At 34.6% G+C, this 17,734-nt stretch overlaps 1 protein-coding gene across 3 annotated transcripts; it reads right to left on the bottom strand.

Annotated features, from left to right (window-relative positions):
* Positions 1-6,192: 6,192 nt before the first annotated feature.
* Positions 6,193-17,186, bottom strand: LOC107814222 (uncharacterized). 3 transcript variants are annotated; one of them, XM_016639594.2, is made up of 8 exons: positions 17,045-17,186; positions 14,862-15,571; positions 10,446-10,634; positions 10,163-10,254; positions 8,453-8,512; positions 8,287-8,356; positions 6,902-7,105; positions 6,193-6,760 (listed from the first exon to the last, which is right to left on the bottom strand). In XM_016639594.2, the coding sequence occupies exons 2-8, from the start codon at positions 15,555-15,557 to the stop codon at positions 6,374-6,376; spliced, it is 1,698 nt and encodes a 565-aa protein (XP_016495080.2). In that variant the 5' UTR covers positions 15,558-15,571; positions 17,045-17,186; the 3' UTR covers positions 6,193-6,373. The 3 variants fall into 3 exon arrangements, with proteins under 3 accessions (XP_016495080.2, XP_016495079.2, XP_075090240.1); XM_016639593.2 differs by having other exon boundaries at positions 16,955-17,135; XM_075234139.1 differs by lacking the exon at positions 17,045-17,186 and adding an exon at positions 16,955-17,011 and having other exon boundaries at positions 14,862-15,737.
* Positions 17,187-17,734: the final 548 nt, after the last annotated feature.

Here is a 17,734-nt window from a genome sequence, read left to right as displayed (position 1 = left end):
TGCGCCGAATCATACTTAGACTACTTGGAATGACACCAAAATTTGCGTACAAGTCATAAATCACCATATGGACCTATTCCCATACTCTGAATCCCAAACGAACCTCGATAACACTAAATTCTACTCCTAACCAAATTTAAAGAACTAGAAAACCTTTAATGAACCGACTTTCAACATTAAGCGCCGAAACGCTCCCGGATCACCTGAAACCCGATCTGAACACACGCTCAAGTCCAAAATTATCATACAAACCTATTGGAACTATCAAATCCCGGTTCTGAGGTCGTTCACTCAAAATGGTGACTTAAGTCAAACTTGGCCATCATAGGCCACTATTAAGGAACTAAGTATTCCGATTTCAACCCGAACCTTTCCAAACCTAAACCAACCATCCATGCAAGTCATAAAACAGTAAAAGCACATATGGGGAGTCTTAATTAGAGAAACGAGGATCTAAAAAGAAAAACAACCGGCCGGGTCATTACATCAACTCCCGGTCAAACCTATGAACTCTCCAATTTTTAAAATTGCCAACTTTCGACAAAATAGAGCCAAAACCTTCTAAAAATATCTAAATTCATATCCGAACATACACCCAAGTCCAAAATTACCATATGAACCTTTTAAAACCATCACATTCCGATTCCAAAGTGTTTTTCTCAAAGTCAAACCTTGGTCAACTCTTCCAACTTAAAGCTTCCCAATTGAGTATCACTCTATCAAATCAATCTCGAACCACTCGAAAATCAATATCAACTATCCTCGCAAGTCATAATACACCATATGAATTCACTCGAAATCTCAAATCACATAATGAAATGCTACGACTAAAAATGACCGGTCGAATAATTATATCTAAAATAAAAGGAACTGCACTGACATAGTTAAAAAGAGATAAAGAAAGGAATTTACCTGACTCTTTATATTCCTACTGCATCTAACAAGTATAAATAACTAGTGAATTTTTTCGCGCTTCGCACGATTTTAATTGGATTTAAATGATATTTTTTAAAATTTACTTGAGATAAAATAGATAGTTTTTATCCATAAGCATATATAAATTGATTATATCACAAATAGTAATTTTTTATCCTCATTAACAATTTAGTTAATTTAATGGACATCGTGTTATTACTTGCATGACTGTAAAATAACTGAGTATTGGCTTGGCAATGTTGTTGATGTTTCCAAACTCTTTCAATTGATTATGTTTATACACTAAATAAATATATTCTAGCATATGAAATTTATTTAACATAGGTGATAAAGAATAGTCATAAAATATGTGTACTTCTTGAATTTCAATCAAATTCATATAAACATTAGAGAAGAGAATATGAGAAAAAGTATTTAGAGTCTTCTCGATAGAAAGAAAAACGTAGCGTTAAATTCGCATTTCATTTCGTTGGACACTAGTTGTGCGAGTGGAATGACCCAACTGGACCTAGTCAGCCCGAACCGTTTTGCGGTTCTAGAGGACCCTGAACAAGAAGAGGTAAAGATGCTAGATCTGGACACTGCTGAACCGGAAGAGATTGCACAGGATGAGTGTTTGGGTAACAAAGCCGAGGAGGGTGCAGTCAAGGAGAGAACTCCCGAGGAGAGTGATTTGGCTCATAGAAGCGAGGATCTAGAAGAGAGGGTCAACTATGGCAGGAACGGGGAGAGGGGGAAGGGAGAAGCAGGGCTCGAAGAACGAGCCGTGCAAGGACGCGGGGATATAGCAAGTAAGCAACAAGGTTCTCCCCTTAGGACCGACTACAACAAGCTCGCGACTCTAATAGAAAGAAAGGGTAGGCTCTCTACTCTATTTGCTTGCAATGTTATGCCTATCAAAGTTGGCGAAGGCTTCTGTAACCTTAGACTCGTTACGCTCTTTGACTGAACTCGTTGGCTCCGTTTCCACCGAAAGTCGGTAACCTTCGTCACCGTCATCATTTAGTACTCTCTCGATAGCTTCGCGAAGCGTTCTCTTGCTTTCCCAACCTGTTGTTTCTAAAGACTGCCCTCTCTCGGCTAAGTGTTGTTTACAAATAATATATTATTTGTTATAATATAATAATAATAATAATAATAATATTTATTAATAAATGTCTTTAGAGATTTTGAGCTTTAATGAGGAAAAAGAAAGTTAAAAATGAAAGGAGAATGATTTTGGGTATCATGCAATTACTAAGCAAAATGATAAATATCTAATTAATAAGCAATTATGGGGAAGGGGGAAAGTTTGAAACATTAGAAGTAGGTTTAAGAAGGTGACATTTTGAGTTTATAAACGGAATGGTTTAAAGAGTATAAAAGTGAGGAATAAAAAAGACTCAAGAGATTATTGAGCTAATTTACTATATATTAGTATTGTAGTTACATATTATTGGGCGTTAATGTTGAGAAAAAGTTTTAAAATGAGAAAAACATAATTGTATTTTCTGGTCTAAAGATAGATAATGTCATCTTTCCTTGATATAATGTTTTAATTAATTTAATTAAGGAGGAAAGAATGGAAAGAGAAGGCAGAAGGAACAACAGATTTAGAAGGGAAAAAGAAAGCAAAAAAATAGAAATAAGCTATAACAATAAACAAATAGAAAGAACTCCACAAAGCAAATCATTTTACTTTAATTACAGAAGTAAGAAAATAATTTAATTGATTATTACATGAATATCGTAAGAGTACTAATTTCTTGAAACATATTTTCAATTAAAGAAATCAAAGAGCAAATTGATTAAGGAATACACGTCAATTTTACATAAAACTATCTCATTGCATGTCAGAGATACTTATTCACTACTTGAGGTGAAAATAACACCAATTTATTCTCAATTGCTGTAAAATTTTCATAGGAAACCTATTTGATTACCCCATTTGACCTGTACCCACTTTTTGAAAAAAATTAATTAGTATCCAAAGTACATATAACTTATAAATTCATCCTCATCCTCCTCCTCCTTCTTCTTTTTAGCCACTGTGAAAACAAAGGTGAATGTGAATTTACATGGTGTTTGTGAACAAGTTTTAAGGTAGTTTATGGTGTTTTATAGTAGTGAGCTGCTGCGACACTCCTTTCTTTGCAATTGCTTAGGGTTTCTTCTTCTCCTTCTTTTTAGTTGCAAAATGAATTTGTTAGATTTTTTTTGACAAATATATGATTGGGTTTGTTCTTTATGATATTTGAAGGTTATGTTTTAAATTTGAGACCATTTGGAGTAGATTTAGGTGTTGAATCGTGTATTGGATTGTTGAAATTTGAAAAATAAATTTCTGTTTCTGGGCAACTTGCACTTCAAACCTATTTGGCCTTAAGTGCATGAAAATATTTGTTGAACTTCAGATCTATTTGGCCTCAAGTGTAAATTTTTCACTTCAGACCTATTTGGCCTTAAGTGCATTGCACTTCAAACTTATTTTCTTCAAAAAGTGGGTAGACATGTAAATTTTTGTGCAAAGTGGATATAAGTTCAATGGTGACCCCAAAACTAAATATACATGCAAATGCCCCCAACTGCTTCGCCCACTTTATCGTAAAAGATTTGCATCATTTGTTACACATGTAACAAAACCTCAGCTTTAACACAAGTTGGGGTTTAAAATATTAATATTTCAGATGAATCCTAATCAGAAAATTATACTGAGTAATAGACATATTGTAACGATCCGATCGGTCATTTTATGTATTTGAATCTCCGATTCCCATTTTGATACTTCAAAACATGTGTATTTATGATTTTATGACTTACGGGGTTGGTTAGTTTCATTCCGGGAAGGTTTTGGGTTGATCTGGACCCTTTGGTTCTTGGTTTAAAAGCCTATGTTAAAAATGTTCGACCAAAGTTTGACTTTTGTGAAAAAGACCCAGGAACGGTATTTTGATATCTTCGATAGGTTCGTATCGTGATTTTGAACTAGGGCGTATGCTCGGAATTTAATTCGGAGGTCCCTAGGTTGATTTGACTTGTTTTACCGGAAGTTGGCAATTTGAGGTTTAGAAGTTTCACTAAGTTTGACCATAGGTTGACTTTGTGGCTATCAGGTTCGGAATCTGGTTTTGGGACTTGGAATAGGTTCGTTTTGCTATTTGTAACTTGCCTGCAAAATTTAGTGTCATATGAATTTGGTTTGATAGGATTCAGACGCTTGGTTGCAATTCTTGAGGTTCTTGAGTTTTGTTTTGAAATTCATGCGTTTTGATGTCCGATTCGTAGTTCTAGATGTTATTTTTGTCTTTTGATCGCGCGAGCAAGTTCGTATAATGTTGTTAGACTTGTGTGGATGTTTGGTTTGGAGCCCCGAGGGCTCGGGTGAGTTTCAAGCGTATTTCAGAATAGTTTTGAACTAAATTAGGACTATTGGTGTGTTGATGCCTCAGGTGTCGCAATTGCGAACACCAGCATCGCAATTGCGATCTTAGCATGGAGTCTCAGGTGTCGCATTTGCGATGCCTGGATCGCAATTGCGAAGTAGTACCTGGACTGGGTAGTATCACATTTGGAATAATTTCGCCGCATTTGCGATGGGAACAGGCTTCGCAAATGCGAAGCTAATGTCGCATTTGCAACTTTCCCCTTAGACTGGTAGTAGCCACAATTGCGAGACTTTCTTTGCAATTGCGAGGGTTCGTAATTGCGAACCCAGTATCGCAATTGTTACATCTGCAATTGAACAAAAGGCTAGGAAGTCGGGATTTCATCTCATTTCTCTCATTTTAGAACCATAGACTCGGTATGAGGCGATTTGGAGAGGGAATTTTCACCTACAATCATTGGCTAAGTAGTTTTAATCAATTTCCAACTATATTTTCATGATTATATATGAGATTTAACATTAGATTTATGAGAATCAAAGAGATTTTGAGAATTTTTGTCTAAGTTTTGAAAAATGAAACTTTGAGATTTGAGAGTCGAATTGGACTCGGATTTGAAAACAAACACATATATAGACTTGTGGGGTTATGGGTAGTCAAGATCTACCCTTGGACTCGAGTTTTGACCGGGGCGGGATCATGGTTGACTTTTGTTGACTTTTGGGGAATTGTGTAAAGATCATAACTTTATTAATCGTAATTGATTTCTCTTGCATTGATTGATGCTATTAAGTCGTTTTTGGTTAGATTGAGCCATACATAGGCGGATTTTAGGTGAAAAGCTATTTTTGAGTGTTGATTTGACCTAGTCGAGGTAAGTATCTTGTCTAACTTTGGGGGAGATTTGGGTTGATTGTGTTAGTTGAATTATGTGGAACACGTGTACACGAGGAGACGAGTGTGTACACAGGCTTATATGTGGTATTTTGACCGATTTAGACTCTTCGGCTTCTTCCATGCATTTAATTGAAATTGCCATAACATGTTATATCTTCCATGGTTAAATTTACTCTCACATGCTCTATATTTGACGTTGTTAGCACATGTTCTATCTTTTATTGTCAAGTTTGCTCTTATATGTTTTAGTTAAAGTTGTTACCTCTCTTATTGTCTTGTAACCTCTTTTATTGTTGAATTATTCTTGTTTGAAGTTGTTGATTATTAAGATATCTTTCCTCGTTGAGTATTTTTCATTCATTTTGTTATTATTGAGATTCTTGTTCACATTGTGGTTGAGTCATGGGTTATATGTTGTAGTAACATTGGTATTGTTGATTTTTGGCAAGTGTTGTGGAATATGAGCACGTGTGGTGTGAGTTGATTATTGTGTTGTAATATTGATACGCATGCGGTGGTACAATGATAAGGGTTGATACACATGCGGTGAGATAAGGGTTAATACACATGCGGTGAGATAAGGTGAGATTTATACGCGTGTTGCTAGTAAGGGAATTACTTGAAGCTACGAAGTGAGATAAGGAGGCTAAAACGCATGTAGCTATTTCGGAAAAAAATGTTTTCAAAATAAATGCAATGCTCACACGGTGATATAATGAGGATTGTGATTGCGACTGGTGAAATGAAACCGTGAGGTGTGGTACCTCGGTTGTGATTTTTGTTATACATTCCATGTTAAAAAGGCTTGTCTAACACACACAGACTTGTCAATTTGAGCTAGAATTGCTCATTCATCTTCTTGCCTGGTTCAAGTATTTAATGAACCAAATCTGAAATGAATTGAAAGTCACTCAAGAAATTAAACATTAAACAGCTCTAGGTCAAAGATCCATAAGGTACCTTGATGGAGAAGCGCGGAGAAGACAAGTACAGTATAGCAAGGAAAACTGCTATTGGTATTACCTCAGATGTTTGACAAGAAGAATTGGGAATATCTTTTACAAGTAAACAGGCACCAATACATTCGAGCGCGCGGTAGGAGTCCTTGACCATTGGTGCCTTAATTATCCTACTACTGCAGTTATTTAACTAATGAATGGTTTTGAGAGGTGTTGAGGTTATTGGATAAGAACATAATTTGTGTCTTCAATCAACTTATCACCAGCTGTCGGGGGCAAGTTATGCCGAGAAATATGCTTATGAACCTGTGCGTGAGTCTCAGCCTCGTGTTGGAACATGTTGACCAACTCCTGCAACTCAAGTTTCCTAATTTCGACCTGCTCTTCACTGATCGGCTTTTTTAACCCGAGGTATAGCAAGCCAACAGCAATGAGCACGATGCCTAGGACGACAAGGAGGACTGAGAATAGACCGAATGCATAAGGTGTGTTCGCAGCTCCAGGGATCCCGTCCACATTGATTCCAAAAAGACCGGTGATGATCGTAAGAACAAGGCCACATCCACCAAAGACAGCCAAATTATGAGAAACTCTGAGACTCTTATCCTGAATGAAATTTAGAACAATGTCTGAAAACATTACATTTGATCTTGACAGAACTCTTAAGGAAGGGCCTTAGTGAAATGAAGTTTAATCATCTGGTATTAGAATGAAGTGGAATCCTAGTATATTGAACATCAAACAAACCTGCAACCATGCACGGAGATTGCTCTGCATAACATCTTGAATTGTAAATATGCGTCCACGAACTGCTTCTTGCTCTTCAATCATTTCCCTCGTACTCTTTCTTATTCCTTCAAGTAGAATTCTAGTTGTATTTCCTCTCAAATGCTGAAGAAGTTCAAAAACAATCTCTTCCCTAGCATGAAGAGACCATTTCACTCTTATAACCTGCGTTACACTACATAACCAGTGTCACTCAAGAACAGTTCTCATACTTGAATATTCAACAAAGCATGCAAAAGACAAGGATAAATGGCCTATATTATGTTGCCAACATTGGAATTTGAAAAACATGATATGGTGAATAAATATTGCATTTTGAAGTGATATCAGTTGACTCCATCCACAACACGAAGGTCTAACAGGGTTAAAATGTTAATACTTAACATGTTTTGGCGAATAGCATACTCCAGGACAGTGATTATCAGCACAAGATCAAAAAGTCCTGAACTTAAAATTCATGTAAATGCTACCCAAGGTAAAAGTTTGAAGAGCCTAAACACAGAACTTTTACAGTCACCGGCTCACCGCTATTTAATACCACCAACCCCCTGATACTGAATAATAGATACTCAAGAAGGGATTCTTCAAAATTGCACCTTTTGGATTTAGTGTCCCGATCCATAGGATTTATAGAATTGGAAAAGGTGAAGGCAGTTTTACTTTTTGAACTGGGATCTTGTTCCAACCCCAGCACCTCCTTCAAATAGGAAACTTGAAAAGCAAATAATAATTGACAAACATGATAAGAATATATTGGAGTAGCTGCAATAAAGTTTACAATGTAAACAAATACCTTCCAATGGATATGATTGAAGAAAAAGCTGGATGGTCATCTTAGGCGGCGTAATCCTATGGCAAGACCCGTAGGATAGATAAGCAGCTTAAGTATTATATACTGTGACTTGCTACTAGTTTAACAGAATTGAATTTTGTGCACTTCTCTCAGTAAATTTAGCTGAAGAATCCAGATTTTCTGTACTTGAGTCAATTTACTACGATAAGCTGTTAGAAATTCTGAAAACCACAAAAATCCCTCTTTTGTCTGACATTTCATTATGATGACAGGTTCATCTTCTTATATTGGTGTCTAAAGGGAATATGACACAGCAACCAGTCCAACACTATTAGGTGATTCATCTATAACAAGATAAAATGCTAGTGTAGGTCATATTTCTTGACCCGGAAGGAATTTTCATGATGCAAGGAAAGAATAGCATGCTTCAAAGCTCATTCAGAATTACCAAGATATGACCAATAATATACAATAAGTTGTCATGATTGATACTCCCTATTTGATATAGAAAGATTTGGAAAAGTAAGAAATTCAACCAGGGAACAAGGTAGACCTGTCTTGATAATCTTCTGATTTCCTGGTTGAGAATTATTACTAAAAGATTCAGATCTTCCTTGTTCCTCCTATTATAAGAAAAGAAGACTTATTTATAACAGAATATGTGACATGAAAGAGTAATCATTTCCGGGAAGCGAAAATATGACATGAAACTCTTATACCTGTTAACAAACTTCAATTCCACTTCATCCGCTCCACCAAATATCGATTTCCGAAATAACCTTTGGATAAGCACAAAAACGAATTAGGTTTAGGATTAATCGATAATAACCATCTGTTGTGTCAAGGTTTTTCTTCACTCTGATGCTTAGAACCGTTACATGTCAGTTAATCATCCAAAATTCTGGAAAACTTGCATATAAGGACCCCCTTCTGTTAGTTCTCTGACAAATAAACAAGTTTACACCGTAGTTTGCTAAAATTATTGGGAGAAGACAGAACAAACACTTAGATCTCCGCCGAAAATGACGCGACTGCACTGTCATCACCCCTCTTTCAGCTCACTAGTACAACACCATTGATTTTTTCCCCACAGGAATATAACACCATTGACTTTTAAGTGACGAAAATCACTATCACCCATCACTTTGACCACCCCCTTCCCCCCAAACAAAAATCACTTACTAAACACTTCACTACCTCCTATGAGAGTATGAAGAGTAAAGCATGAAGCAGACAACAGGGATAAATTCAACCACATTAATTGAAATACAGTTTTTAGTGTCCTCATGCTGACACAATGAAAACAAGGTGTACCCTTTGGCAAAATCCAATGAACTGGAGCAAACTTTTAGCGGGATAATGGCACTTACAGCAATGGTGAAATGACGTGGTCTTACGAGGTTGAGTAATATGGTGATGCTGCTTAGGTGAATGTGGCGGCAATTGGACCTCTTTAGTCTAAGGGGCAAGAGAGAAAGAGGTGGCTACTAGGCATAAGAAGTTCCTGTTCTCTTTGGAATAGAGAGTGAAGTGGAAGACGATAAGTGAACTGAATATACCTTTTAAAGTAATTGACCAGCATAAGCGAGCATAAATTGCCATGTTAGCGGAAATCAAGCATATATATTGGACCTTAAGAGGAGTGTGTGACCATCTCATCTAAAGTATAAGTTGTTAGAGAGAAGACACTACATTTTTATTTACTTATTATATCTCCAACACTCATTCTCACGTGCAGGCCTGATACTTTTTAATGGGTCAAGCACATGGAAATTCTTTGATAATGGATGGCGGTAAGACTCGAGCAGAGGCACTCTACCTGCTCTAATATCATGTTGAAGTGTGTGACCATGTCATCTAAAATGTTTAAGCTGTTAGAGAGCACACTTTGATTTACTAAATTAAGTTTTCAACAGAATGCAATCGTGCATGTGCCAATTTCATGAGCCTGAAGATGCTAACTGCATTTTTGAAACCCTATATAGTTACAAAAACCAAGCAATTACTTCCTGTAGCTAGCAATTTGGTAGTTGCATATAATGGTAATTCTAGTCTCATATTTAATTAGAAGATAACAAAATTTGTAAGGTGAATCTTGCAACATCAAATTGCAATGTTTTCTGAAGCCAACCCCTCTAAATAGATTTGGCTCAAACAGTGAGGCCCTTTGCAGACTCATTTCTATAATAGTACAAAATAAAGAACATACATAGCAAAAGGATTGCATACTCAACCGAAAGTGCGGCAAATGACTTGCATACTTAATATGTTAACAGCTTGATGAGTCTCTTCCTACACAAGAACAACTTGACGCTGGGGCATTGCAGAAAAGCATCCGCTGAAGTTAGGCTTCAAATGTTTTCTACTACCAACTAGTTCTACAAGACCACAAAGTTCACCAATTTCGAATGAGAAAGCAGTTTTCTTACCTGTCATCCCACCTAGCAAGGCGGCTAGCTAAATGCGCAATGACTTCATGTACTGTCCTTGGTGCATTATAGCCACCAGCAAGAAGAAGTTCCTATAGTGAAGAAATCAACAGATTATATGAAGCCAAAATGTTAAGAGTCAGATACAAATACTTCTGCAACCAAAAACTAGAAGTCAAGTTGAGATAAGAAGGATGTAAAGGTGAATAAGCATAAACGACCAGATGGACCAACACATAAGTTGTGAGAAAGGGCAATGTTTAGCATCCATAGAAAGGACAACCTGAACTTCTGTGATACCCAAAACATTGATGCTTTTTGCTGATCCTTTCACGTGCAAAACCGTAACTAAAAAATTCTGTGCTTGCCAAGAACGAGTTACAACAGGGATGTCATCTTCATCAACATATGGATCACCAGCAGATTGCCCCAACAGCTCAAATAATAGCCCTCCAGCCACCCTTACTGGGACCTAATAAAATCCAACTTCTGTGAAAATGACAATATGATCTTCATTTCTTACAGCAGAAAGAAGGCAATCCCTTTCATTTTAGCTCTTTTATATTATGATATGAGGTTGTCACTGATACAGATAAGATTATTATCTCTTTACCTCCTCAATTCACAATGACAAGAAGAGAAGGCATGAAGCAGAAAAAATTCTAAATGTTGTTAGAATATTACTTCTGCAAGTCCAAATGTTATATCTAAAACTGTTACATTAATCTAATAGAAAAGGAACGTCAGAGACAATTAATAAATTAAGAAGATCCAATAGTCACTGCTGAAGCAGGTTGTTGAGATAATCCATATGTAATAGTAAGTTTTCAATCTCAAGGATGAATTGAAGATGGGGATAGTATACTTATCAAAGTACAGAATCATTCACCTCAGTAGCAGTTCAAAGATTATCAACTTCCATAGAAAAAAATATGATTGTCTTGGGATATAAAATTGGTGCCAGAACTAATAGTCATTAACAAAACACCGGTCTACCCATCTACAACCACCTATGATAAAATATCATGAGGACATGATCATTCTCTATAAACAGAATTCATGCCAGATTACTGTTGATTCAATCAATTTTGTTAGCCACCAAGTGAAACATGTTAAGACAATCAAATTACTGCACTATCTTATAAGCAGATATATTTCTCCAAATGAAATTCACAAGTAATTGAAAAAGAAAAGTGCAGCTGTAATAGCAAAAAGAATGTATCACGGATTCACGGTTAGAAACTTTTGCACTTTTTAACACACTCTTACCCCCTCCGTCCCAATGTATTTCCTTTTAGTATGTCCAAAAAAGAATGACACCTTTCTATATTTAGAAACAATTTAATTTTAATTTTTTCATTTTACCCTTGTGAAATGATTTATAGCCATACAAATGTCTTTCTTAACTTTCAAAAGTCTTTCTTTCTTTCTTAACTCCTTGCCCACTCAAACACTATCACATAAACTGGGACAAATGGAGTATAAATAAACGGTTGAAGATACTGAATACAAAATTTTGTCAGGTAATAAGTTTGTATATTACAAATAATTATCATATCTTCCAAGTTGATTTCCGGGAGGAAGATCTTTATGAGTCATATATAGAGCATGATCATCTATATCTACACTATATTAAAGCACGAAGGCCCTTAGCGAAATATCGTTCGTCTTTTTTATCCCTTGAAAATAGAGTTCACATTGGACAAAATAGACATTTAATTATTTTACTAATATTTAGGGATTTGAAATCAACTAAAATTTTTGGTTATTAAATCTTTCCTTATTTGAATTTAGTAGGGAGTCCTAATATTAAAAAGTTTAAAATCTATTAGAATTTTACCTTATGTAAATCATTTCGTTAATTGAACTATGTGCCATAACCTTAATCCAACCTAATATATTTCTTTTAATGGAAACACAAAATAGCCTCAAATATTCTCAAAACTAAACAATACAACGGGCCATATCAATATCTTAAGAAAATAGATATTTAGTCTAAGTTAGTATTTGTAAAACATATTTTACCGAATAAGTTTTATTATTTAGAAGGAAATACAATAGGCATTAAAGTAGGAAGAACCTATCCAATAAAAACGGAAAAGAACACAAATATAGATTTAAAAGATAAAACAGTTAAAAATATTTATACTCAATATTTCTTTATAAATCAAATTTTTCCTCTAACTTTGAAAATAAAATATTCTTCCCCTTTGTCATATGCAATATCGAATCTATTTTGTCATTGACATTTCCAATTCCTCTCTCTATGTAATATTTTCGAATGATATTTTATTCTTTTTACTTAGATGATTTACCTGTAGTTAAATTATATTATAAATAATAATTTTAGTTCGTTAAAGTTATAAATAGAATAATTCTTTTATGACATTTTTACAAGATCTAATGTTATTTTTCATGATTATTACTTTAAGTATGTTCTTAAGTTTCACCTTCGTTCTTATTCTCTACTGTGAATATCATTTTTTGAGTTATGATTGTCAATTAATGAAATATTTTCTAAATTATAATATAAAAATTTGTTGAAAGTATAAATGGATAATCTTTTAGTATTATTAGGTTATAAGAATAATAATAATTTTTCATAGATATTCCCACAAAGGTTTTGAGAAAATCAAAATAAGACATATAACTACTATCATGGGCATAATTTCTTGCTATATTCAACTACCTAAATAAATCAACATATCTTTCTAGGAATTTACACTTTTTTCTTTAATTTGTATTTTATAGCACAAAGACATTATTTAAGAATAATATTTATATAATTTTTAAAAACTTGTATACTTATTGGTATAGAATTCACACGCAAAGCGCGTACCATCTGACTAGTTATATTAAAAGCACGAAGGCCCTTACCTAAATATTGTTCGTTTTTTTATCCTTAAAAATAGAATTCACATGGGACAACAACAACAACAAACCCAGAAAAGTCCCACAATTGAGGTTTAAGGAGGATAGTGTGTACGCAAACCTTACCACTGCCCTGAGAGTGTAGAGAAGTTGTTTCTGATAGACCCTCGACTCAATAAAGATGGAAAGAAACAGTAGAAACAAGCAAAATTCACATGGGACAACCTTGTCATTTAGTTATTTTCTTAATATATTAGGACTAAGAAAACAATAAAAAATTTACTTATTAAATCATTCCTTATTTGAACTAGGTAGACAGTCCTAATATTTAGAATTTTAATATAAAAGAGCTTTATTTCCTTATAGGTCCCTTTAATTTGCTGAATGAAACGTAGTGAGATTATTACTTCTTCCCACGTTTGTCTTTTTCTTTTTCTTACTTTGTTAAAGTTAATTTAATCGTTTTAAACTAACTTAATTAGATTTTCAATAAATTCATTAGTTAAAACTTAATACAATTGACAATTGTAACCAATAAATATATGACATCTATAGGGATTAATGCATTGGTGATCGTGATGTGGATTTAAGTTGTATAATATTCGAATTCTTTTTGTAATATCAGTGAATTGTAACGCGTGATAGTTGTTAGGTACTATTTTTAATATATTACTATGTTTATGAAGAGATTACCTGTAATTATCTTATAAGTTACATGGTTGGGTGAATACTTTCTACACCGGTGCATAGAACTTAAATTCAAGTATGTATCATAAAGGACACAGTGAGGTTTGTTGACAGTACAATTTGTTTAACAAAATGTATAGTAAAGTTTTCTCTTTTAATTTTATCAAATTAAACTTACTGTGAATTGATCTATATTCAAGAAAATTATCAAGATAGAAAAACCATTGTATTTGTTTTATTTCAGTTTGAACATCTCTTTCAACCTTTCCTATTTTTTTCTTCTTTACATAAGTTTTTTTTTTTTTTTTATGACCGAGAAATCCGTTTGGGGCCGATCCTTTGGACCAACCGCAGCCTTCGAAACTCGGTGGATAATGGGCCCGCCCCTCTACCCTTCTCCACTTAAATACCATGCTTTGCTTTGCATGGTATGGGGGTTTGAACCTGTGACCTAAGATACAAATCCACCACCCTTTGCCACTTGAGCTAGGCCCTGGGGGCTTCTTTACATAAGTTTTTGTTTTACTTATTAGGTGACAATAGTTAACTATATGAAGTGTGAAGCCACAATAGAGACTTCTTTTAACAAAAAAAAAAAAAGGAATCTTAAGTTGTGATGGTAAATAAGTTTTTTGGATAGTAAATATTTTATTTTAGACTAATAATTAGTTTTTTTGTAATGTACTAATGTCAGATTCTCAGGCAAGCTTCTTCTAAGCTAATACTTCAAAACATACATTAAATTTATTTCATTTAGGGAAGAAAGCATAATAGTCTGTGAAATTAAAGTGATAAAATTATGAAACTGAAACAAATTCTAAGTTGAACATATCGACGGATGATTAAGGACTTCTATATGATAATTTCCTTTATTAAGTTAGCGATATAAGATCAATATTCATTCTTTTCATGAACATACACTTCTCTTTTATTACTCAAACACAAATTTTCATAAAACATTTATGCAATTTTTTTAAAAAGTTGTACTCATTGAGATATTGTACACGCGCGACGCGCATACCTATAGACTAGCATATGTAAATATATTTCACATGTTAAGCAACAGATAAACTACAAAATGTCAAACTGGTCAAGAATGCGCAGACATCAACCAAAAAAAAACAGTAAGCGAGTAGAGTACCTCATACAAGAGGTGTTTCATTTTTTCACTTATTAGCCGACCTTCATCTCTTAAAGCAATACCAATTGCAGGATGTAACCACAGAGCATGGCTGAGCCATGCATCTACAGAAGGATGACCAGCAGTCACATGGCACCACCATATAGGTCCAGCTGGACGTTCCCAGTAGGGAGCAGCTAAATCCGCAACAGTGAGGCCATCTTCATCATCCATGAGATCAAACTGCTGGGTGGACCATCCAGCATCCGCTTGAACAGTTTGCACCAGTTCCAAAATCCTAGCCCAGCCAATAGGAATCCAACGGCTCCCTCCAACTCTATCCAAATTATGAAGATGCTGGTGGGGAGAGCTTTGGCTATCCATCATGCCATCAGCTGGAGAAATTTCCTGTGCTCTCGACTCAACAATAGGGGTAGAATCCAGCAAACTGTCCCCGTTGGTGCTCTCAGCAGAAGCCTCGGCCGCTTTATAAGCACGCACTGGCCTTTTAACAATTTCATTATCTATTTCATAAGGTGGTAAACCTTTTGTAGAAGATTTTGATCCAATTTTCTTCTGTCCACTAACAAACTCGAAAGCACAAATAAGACCATCAGTCCAGAGCTCACTCCCTGGCATGACATCCTTATGGTAGTGCCCACTATTACTCTCTGGCTTCCTTAGCCTATAGCCCTGCGAAGAGTGGCCTTCGCTCATACCACCTTTATTCACTGTCATGAACAGCAGAAGCAAAAAAAATCACAAAGCCATCGATTTTCTACTCAGCATAGGTGAGTTTGCAACACAAACGGTGTCTTGGTATTACGTTAACAGAAAACCTTCTGAATTCGCAATTATGATATTACTAGGATGTTACTCAAAGGCATGCCTGGAAAACTAGGATCACGAGTCTAGTTGAGAGGGCATGCAAGCGAGTAGCTCAAGATTAAATACACTAAAATAGTAACACATGTTTTACAAACTTTTTGTTATTTTCATCCTGCAATTGGAAAATGAAAGAGGTGCCATTTGGTTGGGAGGTTGGGACCACCACCATAACAACAACAACAACAAAAAAAATCCCAGTGTATTCCCACAAACGGGTTCTAGGGAGGGTAGTCTGGTTGGGACTAGTGGTAAGAATAATCCACGCACAAAATTCAATATTTGTTAATACAATATTTGGTTTCATTTATCTTTTTTCACATAAAACTTAGAACTATTCAATAGAATATTTGATTCCACTTTTAGTTTTTCCATAACTAATACCCATATAAGTTATACTGGAATCGGTGTATTATTTTATGCAGGACAGAATGAGGAATACATGGAAACCACCAAATAACAAAATAACCCGTCAATACAGTATCAATATTTTATTTTGCTAAAAGAATAAAAACATATTTTGAACTATACATGGTATAATAACTTTTAACACGACAAACCAAACATTCAATAATAAGTAATCCCTACATTGCACTCCATGTATTACTAATCCATGCATTACTAATCTTGTATTACAATTCGTGCATTACTAATCCCTGGACAGCTAGCTTTTAAACCAAACGACCCCTAACAATTGTTCCACATATCAACCCAAGAATACAGAAACACACCAAAATAGTAGTAGCTAAGTTGCAGGAACAAGCAAGGGATGGGGGGAAAGACAAATATTATAAGAGTATTACCCATAATAAGTTGTCTTCCCACAAGCTCATCCATTTATTTAATATACAAAGGTTTAATTAACACTGGAATTCAAAATATGAAACAACTTCAATTACTTAATTGACTATCAGAATTTTGCCCATCATATAACAAGCAAGATTTCAAAATTACCAGTTCATTAAAGCAAAGAACTCCGTAGAGTGAATTATACATGTCTCCTAAATTACGCAAGACTCCAATTATCTTGTCTTTAGTCAAAATGTTTTTAACAACAAGTATCAAATTGCGTCGTGAATTCGTCCCTCTATGAAGCCAAAAGAAGTATAAACAACAAATTTACAAAAATATCCAAATTTTGTTAATTTTCAAGCGCTTGGACGCAATTGCTTAATCTGCAAGCATAAGAGACCCAGAAAGTCCAAAGAAGAAGAAAAAAAATGACTTACATATCTGTGGAATCGCCAATGGAAGTATGGAAAGGATGCGATCCACAGGACACACGAAATCAGTAAAGTAAAGATGATACCAGTAATTACCTCATTTCGTCAGTCACGATCAAAATATTGAAATGGGTTATGGAAACTACACTTTAATATACATCTATCATTTATCAATAGCACGAAGCAGAGCGAATTGGACTAAATTGTACTTGAGTTTTTAAAAAAAAAAAATTGTTTTAGCTGGTGTTGGGCTAATATTATAAGCTGGTCAAGTGTTTACAACCATTTTTTTGCCTATCTAAGTCATAGGTCGGAAACTCTCAATTTGCTTTTCAGCTTAGTTTTAGTTTGACCAAGATTTTTATTAACTTATTCTTAATAATATTTTTTAATTCATAAAATATTTTTTCTCAAAATATTTTTTCTAGTTTTCTCTTCATTCCATATTCGTTGTTAATCCTTTTCATTACAAAGAAACTTTTTAATTCATAGTCTTTTGTAAAAATTTTAAGGATATTTTAGTCATTTTAATGAAAGAACAACTTATTAGTACTTTTCTACCAAACATTTTAACTGTTTATTATCAGTTTCAACACGTCTATCCAAACACATAAATACTTATTTAAAAAATTATTTTCACCACTTAAAAAATATTTTTCAGTACTCCAAGCTTATCAGCTATTTATAATTAACTAATCCAAACGGGCTCTTAGTATATCCTGTTTGCTTCTATCATTAAAAGTGCATAAAATATTGAACAAAAAATAAATTTTGAATATAGACTTG

Source organism: Nicotiana tabacum, chromosome 17, assembly GCF_000715075.1.
Source record: "Nicotiana tabacum cultivar K326 chromosome 17, ASM71507v2, whole genome shotgun sequence".
NCBI lineage: Eukaryota > Viridiplantae > Streptophyta > Magnoliopsida > Solanales > Solanaceae > Nicotiana > Nicotiana tabacum.
Note: the sequence above shows the minus strand (reverse complement) of the source record. Positions and strands in the feature narration are given on the sequence as shown.

Excerpts from the sequence above, each read along its gene's own strand:
- LOC107814222 (XM_075234139.1), bottom strand. The coding sequence starts at position 15,578 with ATGACAGTGAATAAAGGTGGTATGAGCGAAGGCCACTCTTCGCAGGGC. Across the intron at positions 10,635-14,861 it reads TGAAACACCTCTTGTATGAG|GTCCCAGTAAGGGTGGCTGG; the intron begins GTACTCTACTCG and ends GGATTTTATTAG. Across the intron at positions 8,513-10,162 it reads CTTGCTAGGTGGGATGACAG|GTTATTTCGGAAATCGATAT; the intron begins GTAAGAAAACTG and ends GCTTATCCAAAG.